This window comes from Babylonia areolata, chromosome 11, assembly GCF_041734735.1.
Source record: "Babylonia areolata isolate BAREFJ2019XMU chromosome 11, ASM4173473v1, whole genome shotgun sequence".
NCBI lineage: Eukaryota > Metazoa > Mollusca > Gastropoda > Neogastropoda > Buccinidae > Babylonia > Babylonia areolata.
Window position 1 is genome coordinate 3,943,263 of NC_134886.1, and position 9,986 is coordinate 3,953,248.

The 9,986-nt window shown below is 42.0% G+C and overlaps 1 protein-coding gene across 2 annotated transcripts; it reads right to left on the bottom strand.

The window, feature by feature from the left end:
- Window positions 1–566: 566 nt before the first annotated feature.
- LOC143287470 (uncharacterized) lies at window positions 567–7,038 on the bottom strand. 2 transcript variants are annotated; one of them, XM_076595479.1, is made up of 4 exons: window positions 6,780–7,038; window positions 3,755–3,868; window positions 2,253–2,354; window positions 567–848 (listed from the first exon to the last, which is right to left on the bottom strand). In XM_076595479.1, the coding sequence occupies exons 3-4, from the start codon at window positions 2,349–2,351 to the stop codon at window positions 567–569; spliced, it is 381 nt and encodes a 126-aa protein (XP_076451594.1). In that variant the 5' UTR covers window positions 2,352–2,354; window positions 3,755–3,868; window positions 6,780–7,038. The 2 variants fall into 2 exon arrangements, with proteins under 2 accessions (XP_076451594.1, XP_076451593.1); XM_076595478.1 differs by having other exon boundaries at window positions 3,755–4,008.
- Between the last annotated feature and the right edge of the window lie 2,948 nt (window positions 7,039–9,986).

Here is a 9,986-nt window from a genome sequence, read left to right on the forward strand (position 1 = left end):
GACCATCTCTTCATCCTTTATGAACATGTCATCGGGACTGATGAGAAGGAAATCAGTGCTTTCTTCTTCTGTGATGTCCGTGCAGGAATCCAAACCATCAGAGTTACAAACATCACTCTGCGTACAGCTCTGTACAGACTGATCGACAGAGATAAAGCCGGGTGGGATATGTCTCGCCTGTGGAGTTGAATCAAGCTGGGGCGGTGGAGGAGATGAAGCAGAACGAGCCGCTGTACAACTGCTTCTCTGACCATGCTGTTGTGCGGAACTCTCTTCGGAAGCTTTCAGGTTCTGCAGAACCTGAAAGTAATCTTCACGGGAAAGATGCAGGTCCTTTAGGCTTCCGTCCGGAACCCTGACGCGAAGGGGATACGCTTGCAAAGATCGTCCCTGGACAGACAGAACTGCCTCCTGTACGGGTGCAGGGGGGGCAGCAGGTTCAGTTTTCATCTCTCTGATCGCTGTCCACGAGTTCTGCTCGATGTCTGCCGATGGCGGGCTGTTGACCATAGGATGTGTCACCTCGCCGAACTGACCGCATGCAGCAGTTGTTGCTTTCTTACGCTTCACGGGTACAGCGTCAACTTCGTAAGCCGCTGAGATCTCCCGGACAAAGGGAGACGAACAAGCGATAGACCAGGACTTTGAGGCCCAATCAGGGAGGGTGAAGGTGGGCAGCTGGGGTCAAGGATGTTGCTGAGGTCACCGTGGGACGGACTGCACTCCGAGATGAGGCAGCCCTCCTCCTTGTGTCGCCTCAGCTCCTCCTCCAGAGCGAAGCATCTTTCCCTCAGCTGATTCCGCTGCTTCACCAGCTCGCAGTTATCCCTTTCAAGCTCCTCCTTGTCCTGGGCAGAGCAGACAGAAAATGTTGTCAACAGCCGTACACGGGCAAATAATAGAATCAGTCATGCAACAATAAGTTGTCAACAGCCGTACACGGGCAAATAATAGAATCAGTCATGCAACAATAAGTTGTCAACAGCCGTACACGGGCAAATAATAGAATCAGTCATGCAACAATAAGTTGTCAACAGCCGTACACGGGCAAATGATAGAATCAGTCATGCAACAATAAACAACCACCTCATGACCCTTGCTGAATCCACCCCAGTTTTTCCAAGTTTGTTTCAGTCAGACGGGTGCTGTGGCCAGTTGGTCAGAGCGCTGGTTTCCTGAGTTCGATCCCCGCTCTCCCGGGTCATCCTAATTATGTACAGACCCGCTGTTGCCTGTCATTCCTTCCACATGTAGAATCTCAAGTACGCACGTTAAAGATTCTGAAATTCATATCAGCTATCGATGATTAATATTTTATGGAAACAAGAACTTGTACACCTCCCAAAACGGAGTATGGCTGCCTACATGGCGGTTTTAAAACGGTTATATCAATATGTGTAAAGGCCCACTCAAACACAGGAGTGAACGTGGGAGTTGCAGCCCACGAACGCAGAAGAAGAAGAAGAAGAAGAAGAAGAGTTATAGTCAAACCAGATACTGCATCATTCTGGGGACCTGCCCCAGAATAACTTGTCAACACACACACACACACACAAACACACACACACACACACACACACACACACACACACACACACACACACACACAACTGACTGAACTCCAACCCATTTTAGTGTAGCTAATCAACTGATTTGATTGTCTCCTTTATAATGAACCATAATTGGAAACTGGTGAAAAAAAGTACATGTATACATGTATTAGGGAAGGCTTATTTCATTTACAGGTGTTCCGCCCCCCCACCCCCCAAACCTCCCTCCCCTCCCCCCCTCCCCCCGTCCCCAACAATTAACTCACTCAGTACGGCCAGTCCTCTCTTCTCCTCTACACAGACCCCTCGGATGTCCAGTGGGTGTCTGAATGACCCAACCTTTAGCTTCCATCGTCAAAACTGTGGTATTCTTTGTCAGCATTCACCTCTTCAGTATGAGAGCCTTCCACTTGCATTATTTTGATGGTGGTAATTGGGGTGAAACGCTGTTAACGTCTTCTCTTTCGCCGTTCGTATGGAGAGAGTTAAACAATCCTGACGCTTAGCAACCAGTTCTGTGACACTTAGCAACCAGAACAGTACAAACAATGGTGCGGTTCTGTCAAACACAGGACCACACCACCACCTCACGGGAACAGACCACAGCCACGAACAACTTGACCTTTGAGGGTGAGGGTGAAATGCCAATAGGTCATCAAACTCGCCTGTACGCATCAAGCACTCAGCACACTTGTGACTCACCTGTTTGAGAGTCTCTGCCTCCTGCACCTTCTTTTCACGGCATTTTCTTGCAGCTTCTCTGTTCCTCTTCCTCCTCTCTTCTTTCTCTTTGCAGTCCATCGCCTACAAGATGTACAAGACGTGAATACATCAAAATAGTTGAAGTACCTGGAAGGCAAAAGCCAGGTATGCTTTTTTTTTCAGTTATGTTTGAAAAAACCAACCAACCAACCAACCAACAAACAACAAAAAACACGCCCCCTCCTCAAAAAACAACAACAAAAAACAAACAAAATAACAACAACAAAAAAAAACCACACCCCAAAACAACGAAAACACACACAAACAACAACAACAAGAGAGGCAAGGCCTTCAAGACTCACTTGTGATAAATTAAGTCCCCTAGCATTAATTACAGAGTAATTTCCCTTTTTTACACTCTGCACCAAAACGTTTGCAAAATAAATAAAAATTCCATGCTTTGCAAAAGAAGTTCCTGTTTGAACAAAAAATGATAATAATGTCTCCTCTTGTTGTTGTGTCAGAATAAGAGGTCAAAGTGCCAAGTTTATAGAATACAAAAAATATAAATATAACAGTAAATGCAGTTTGCATATAATTAGGCTTCTTTTTTTAATTTTTTTTGTGCCCATCCCAGAGGTGCAATATTGTTTTAAACAAGATGACTGGAAAGAACTCAATTTTTCCTATTTTTATGCCCAATTTGGTGTCAACTGACAAAGTATTTGCAGAGAAAATGTCAATGTTAAAGTTTACCACGGACACACAGACACACGGACAAACACACACACACACACACACACACACACACACACACACACACACACACACACACACACACACACACACACAGACAACCGAACACCGGGTTAAAACATAGACTCACTTTGTTTACACAAGTGAGTCAAAAAAACAACTGAACCAACAACACGAAAGCAAACAGTTACATACTCCATTCATACATAGTTTTCACCAATGAATAACAACGCATGTAACATTGAGTTATATGTAATATTACCATGATCAAACATGATAAATATACTATTAATGAAATGCACACAATGTTACCTTTTTATTTTTTTTTGGATGATAATGATTGGAAGTTGGTGCACAATAGATACCCATAAATGTTTGAACTGAAAATTCATAAATGAATTAAAGATATTGAAAAAAAAAACTAATCTAAAACTATTTCAAAACCATTCTATTCCAAAATTTTCATGCTTTTTGTGGGGTCTGAAATGTGATACAAACAAAGTTACTCCTTTTTTTTTTATATATATATAATAATATATCTTATTCCATTAAATACACAGCAACAAACAAACAAACAAAGAACCGAAAAAAAGAACCCCATAAGTTTTGACAACTCCGATTACATTCAGTGATGACAGTCGAAGGGTGGGGTGAGGAAAGTGTGTGTGTGTGTGTGTGTGTGTGTGTGTGTGTGTGCGCGTGCGCGCGTGTCTGTGGATTACACGTATCAACAATATTTGACCGACCTATAAGGCTTTTCTCTCTCTCTTGGAATCACCACACGTCTCTGAGTCGCTGACGATACCGATGTCCTCTTCGTCGTATGGAGCGCCGAACACAGTGAAGGGCAGGTGATGATACTGATGTAATCAAAATATGCTTAGTTGATATAAGCCAGTTTTGGTCCGCAGGTCAGTCCACACTGAGGATCACACACACACCCTGCCACCGGCCGCTGTTAGTGGCAGGGCCCGTAGCCTACGTGACAGCAAGCGATGAACTGAAAACACCAGAAACACGTAGGCTAGGTATTTTGATGCCTGTTACACTGACACACACGCGCACGCACGCATGCATGCATGCACACACACACACACACACACACGCACACACACACGCACACACACACACACACACACACACACACACACACACACACACACACACACACTTAACCACACCACGTCCTCGTTAATTTTTGGAGACCTGCAAGCAAAAAATGGGGTAGATCAGCATGATGGATTTAGTGTGCGAATACCTTGGCTGGTCTGACAAAGTAAAAAATCGATATGAAAATTAATTATCATTAAATTGTACTCGTGCATACTTTCATCGTTTTAACTTTTTACTACCCCCCCTGCCCCCTATTTAGAAATATTTTAAAAAAAAAATATATATTTTTTCCTCAGTAAAAAGCAAAAGGTGAAAGTCTATGAAGGATCTGTCGACAGTTCACTGAACAGCATTGCATGCGGAGAATTATTCATTTTTGGCATTCCATTTTGAGACCAATTTTTTTTTTTAGGTCAAGCCCAAAATCATCATTTGGCTGCCGGACTATTCCCAATTGTACAATGGTTGTGATCAGCATTAAAAATAGCAGATTGTCTCATTACATGCATTGCGAAACGGTCCGTTCCGATGGCAAGCCTAGGCACAAATAGGGCTGAAATCACCACCTCCTGGTTTATAAGAACTGAGATAATTGATCGAGGTGAGGTAAGCGGCTTCGTGATCAACCCTCTGCCATCCATTACTTATTTCGGGAATTACCGATTATATTATTCGTAAAACTCATTCGGTTTGAACATTCTAAATTCCGTATTCTGCAGTAAAGGTGACTGGACAAGACTTGTCCTAACTTGTTTCGGGAATTTCCTACTACATACTCAGCAGGAAAAGTGACAGGTCTAGTCATTGGATAGACAAATAAGGATGACGTGACACAGGCTTAAGCCACAGCACTTCAGGCTTACGCCCCACTGTGCGGAAGTGCACCAGTAATGTCAGGGTGCCCGTTTACAATCATATAATACATACAGTTTATAATTAGACTGCTTCAGTACACGGTGACAGATCAGCAACTGGAAATCCCTATGTCGGTGTCCGGTTTTGAAGAAGAAGGATACAGTTGATGTGACATGTTTCTATACATAGCAGACGAACAGTTCTTTTCCATGCATGCATTAACACACACGCACGCGCACTAAGTGCTCTCTCTCTCTCTCTCTCTCTAACACACACACACACAGACACACGCACGCACACACACATACACACGGCGCGCACACACACATATACACACACACATACACGCGCGCGCGCGCACACACACACACACACACACACAATCCTTCACTGCGGCGTGGCTGTTGAGACAAAGAGGTTTTGTAAGATAGGAAAGAAAGACGAATATGTATAATGACGTTTCACTGAGGCCCAAGATGCACAGGTGGGTTGTGGTGGCGGTGGTGATGATGATGATGATGATGATGATGATGATGACGGGGACAGGTGAGTGTTGGGGGCGGGGAGGGGTTGGGGGGGAGTTAGTCAGTCAGTCCGGCAGTTAGCTAGTTTGCTAGATTTTTCATCACACTGTCTTCCAAGAAATTATGCTGAAATAGAAATAATGAACTGAATGCCCGCGGCCCGGAGAAAACATCATCCTTAATTCACACACAGGAGAGAGACACACAGACAGAAAGACAGACAGACAGACAGACAGACAGAGGGAGACTGAGAGAGGGAGACTGAGAGAGGGAGACTGAGAGAATGACACAGTAGTTTAGTGGGGTACGGTGAGCTGGAAGAATATGAAAAACAAGAGAGGCAAGGCCTTCAAGACTCACTTGTGATACACTTTAAAAAACAATCTAATCATTAAAATGTGTTCTGTATTTGTTATTATAAAGCTTCGGGTTAAAAGAAAAAGAAAAAAAAAAAAGTCCTAACGGCAGATTCGAACTCCGCGTGTTCGGGTGAGAAGAAACTGTCTTACCCATTACACTATCGTGGCTAGGTAACTGACGTGCAAAAGTATAATAATTAATTAAACATGCTTTTTTAAAGGGCGATAAATCGATTGCGGTATTTGCAGTGAGAACGTTGTTTAAATCATATTATTCTGGTGTATCTTGGGCATTCAAAAAATCTTTAAGGGCAATTAAAAACTGTTTTTAAGTCCGCGGTAAAGGAGACGTGGTTATCGCCGCAATCACACTGCAACATTTAGCCGTTTTCTCTTGATCTAGATAGATATACAAGTTTAGTTACACCCGGTTGACATGCTCGATTCAATTTCTCTTTTATGTTCAGTCTAGTTTTCTAGTTTTAAAGTTGATATGAAAATTGAGTATTTTGTTAAACTAATAACATGTAGAGCCAAGTACAAGTAGGCTTACTTCTAAACGTCGTATGAAGTGAAAAGCGGACTTTATTTTGAGAAAAGTCAAGACTGGAATTTTTTACGTTTCATCAATTCAAGGGTATTGACTCTCATGGTTTATCATTTTAAACTGTGAATTCCGACTGATTCTGTGGATATTTTTATGGCAGTTTGGGGCATAATCCAGTAAGTGATGAGGCGTTCACAAATCTTTCTCTGAATAAATATTCAACGGTCTCCTTCTCCAACTTTCCATCACATGTTATCGGGTATTGTCGATTGAATATATAGGATTGAACGGCCATCCTGTAAACTCACTAGCCGTGAATCTGGCAGTCGAAACGAAATGGAAGCTTGGAATGACAAATTCAAGATGGACTCACCTCCGATCGTATGCGTTGTGGCGGAACTTGTTGAAACCCGCTGCGTAATTGGCGTGGTGGGGTTGACCAAACTGTTGTCAGTGGTTTGAAAAGTCACTGGCACGTCGGCTGTAGGTCATTAGTAGTAACAGAATGAACGTTTTCGAATTTACCAAACTGTTGTGGTTGGAAAAGTCACACTGTAGCGTACCGAAAAATTCACGAGGAAAGTAAATCTAAACCTTCGCGTCGGGACGACTGAAGCGAATGAGCCAGTTGGGTATTGGTCTGCCAACGCACGGTCTTGTCATTTTGGGTATCTCCGATGCATGACGTCAGACCATTCCTTGCAAAGGACGAAAACGGAAAAATCCGGTGGGCTTACGCCGGGTCGGAAAAGGCGCAGGCTCATTTTCATTACGTTCTGTCCTAGATTAGAATCTCTCTCTCTCTCTCTCTCTGACGTCAGACCACTCCTGCTAAAATATGAAAACGGAAAAAAAATTAGATGGACAGCCGGAAAAGGTGAAGTCTCACTTTCATTACGTTCTGTTCAAAATAAGCCCCCCCCCCCCGACCCCGTCTCTCTCTGACGTCAGAATATGCGTGAGTATGTCTCTTTACATATGTCATGTCTGTGCCTGCTTGTCATTTATTTTACAGATTTCATTTCATTTATTATATAGTACAGATCTTCAACATCAGACTCATAATGGAAAAATATCTCCAGCATCAACAGGACCTCTATCATGTCTTTATCGATTTTAAGAAAGCATTCGACAGAGTTTGGCACGCTGCACTGTGGGCAACTATGAATCTCTACAACATCAATGCCAACCTAATCAGAGTCGTACAGAGCCTCTATGAGAATGCAACAAGTGCAGTGTTTCACAACAACAACATAGGTGATTGGTTTCGGACGACGGTCGGTGTGCGCCAGGGCTGCCTGCTCTCCCCTACTCTCTTTAATCTATTTCTTGAGAGAATCATGGAAGAAGCACTAGAAGAACATGAAGGAACAGTGAGCATTGGAGGGCGAACAATCACAAACTTGCGCTTCGCTGATGATATTGACGGATTAGCTGGTCACGAGCAAGAGCTAACAGACTTAGTGAACCGCTTAGAAGAAAAATCAACAAAATTTGGTATGGAAATCAGCGGGGAAAAAACAAAAGTGATGACAAACAGCAACTTCACATCAGAAATCAAAATCAAAGACCAGAAACTTGAAAGTGTTCAAAGATTCAAATATTTGGGATCTATCGTGATAGGACGAGGGATCAAACAGAAATACTGTCAAGAATTGCCCAACCACAGCCGCATGACAAGCTCAACCTTGGAGAAAACAGAGAAACAATCTACCTTCAGGTCAAATCGACATGAGCGTTCTTGGTCTGCAACACGTTTGTCATTATGGTATCTGAATCATGGACACCTCAAGCGGAAACGGAAAATGAGGTACGGCTGGTAAGAATTAAGTTCTGTCCGAAGAACTTCTCTTCATCCCTCTCATTCCAAGACTCTCAAATCGAAAGGAAAACAATTAGATGGACAGCCGAAGAAAGGGCCCTTTCATTACGTTCTTCAAATAACCCACCCGTCCTTGACGTCGAAATATGAGTGGTTGTCTCTTTCACACGTCCTTCGGGTTCTTGCTTAATACATTCTTCATTCAATTTATAGTGAGAGCTCAATCAGAATAATGGAAAAATAGCATAACAGGACCTGCTAGATGACAACATCGAGAGCGGAGAACGAACTCCACTTTGTACTTTGTTGTCCTGTGTTCAGCGATCTCAGAAATCAGCTGATACCTTTGAAATATCATAGGCAGCCCTCCCTGTTCAGACTGTTAGTGCTTGCGTCATCCACTAATGAACACGTTAACAAACAGCTAGCAATTTACTTGTGTAAAGCCTTAAAGATTAGAAACAGACTTTGCAGTTGAACGTATGTTTATTTTCCGCTTTATTCCCCCCTTCAGTTCATATTGTTAATCTGTGTGAGTAAGACTTAACTACAGATAATGATTGATTGTCTTTTGTCATTTTCAGGTTATAACTGTGTTGTTTTACACCATCTAAATATATTACCTCTGTAATGTTGTTTACATCACCCCTTCATGAGGAGGCTACGGCTTGTATTGAATAAAACGTTCGCATCCGCATCTCTCTCTCTCTCTATCTCTGTACATAGTGCATAGTGTATGCATGTATGTGTGCCACGGTGTGTGTGTGTGTGTGTGTGTGTGTGTGTGTGTGTGTGTGTGTGCGCGCGTTCGTTCTTTAGTTTTGCGTCTTTTCACTATTAGTGATATTAGACGACAACAAAAAAAGAAAAAAAAAAAAAAAAAAAGAAAAAAAAAAGAAAAAATGTGGGGTGTGGAGAGGGTGGTGGGGAGAAGGGAATGAGAATTAGTCAGGATAATACAGAAAAGGTAGAAAACTACTAAGAAATGCATAACCGACATGAAATTAGCTTTAACAGTAACAATTCAATAATGATGATAATAACTAAAACCATTAACACAATTATGAAGTACACTAAAGGAATGTAGAAATAGGGCTATGAACTAATGCCTTTGGAAGTTCTACTAAAAGAATCTCGTTAGAAATAACTTCCCAAATATCATCTGCAGAATAGTTACTCTCTATGAAATTCTCGGGCAAGAAGATACGTAACTGCTGACAGTGAAACAAACTATGATGCAAGCCGAACTGCTTAACACAAATGCATATAACATTTTTACTATATTTTGTCTTCAGTGCGTCAAGTTTTATACAGAAGAAAGTAGAGGTTATTAATCTTGTGTGTGTGTGTGTGTGTGTGTGTGTGTGTGTGTGTGTGTGTGTGTGTGTGTGTTTGTGTTTGATCATTCATTCTCTAATTTTACGCTTTTTTCGCTTTGAATGACAATTATTGTACGTGTTCTCTCTCTCTCTCTCTCTCTTCTCCTACTTACTGGTATGCTTTATTTTACTCTGTAAATGACTGCCCACTATGAAAACGAATGAAACAGAACAGTCAAAGGGATACATATATACCAGAAGGGCTCATTAACAGATCAGCATCAGAATGTTTGCAGAGAAGTTCATCGATCGTTCATTATATTTTCAGCAAATTAAGATGCCACGGATACATGCATGACACTTTTTTTTGTTTTTGGTAAAAATAAGGAAGAAGAAGGAGGCAAAAAAAAAAAAAGAAAAAAAAAAAAAAAAAAAAAGG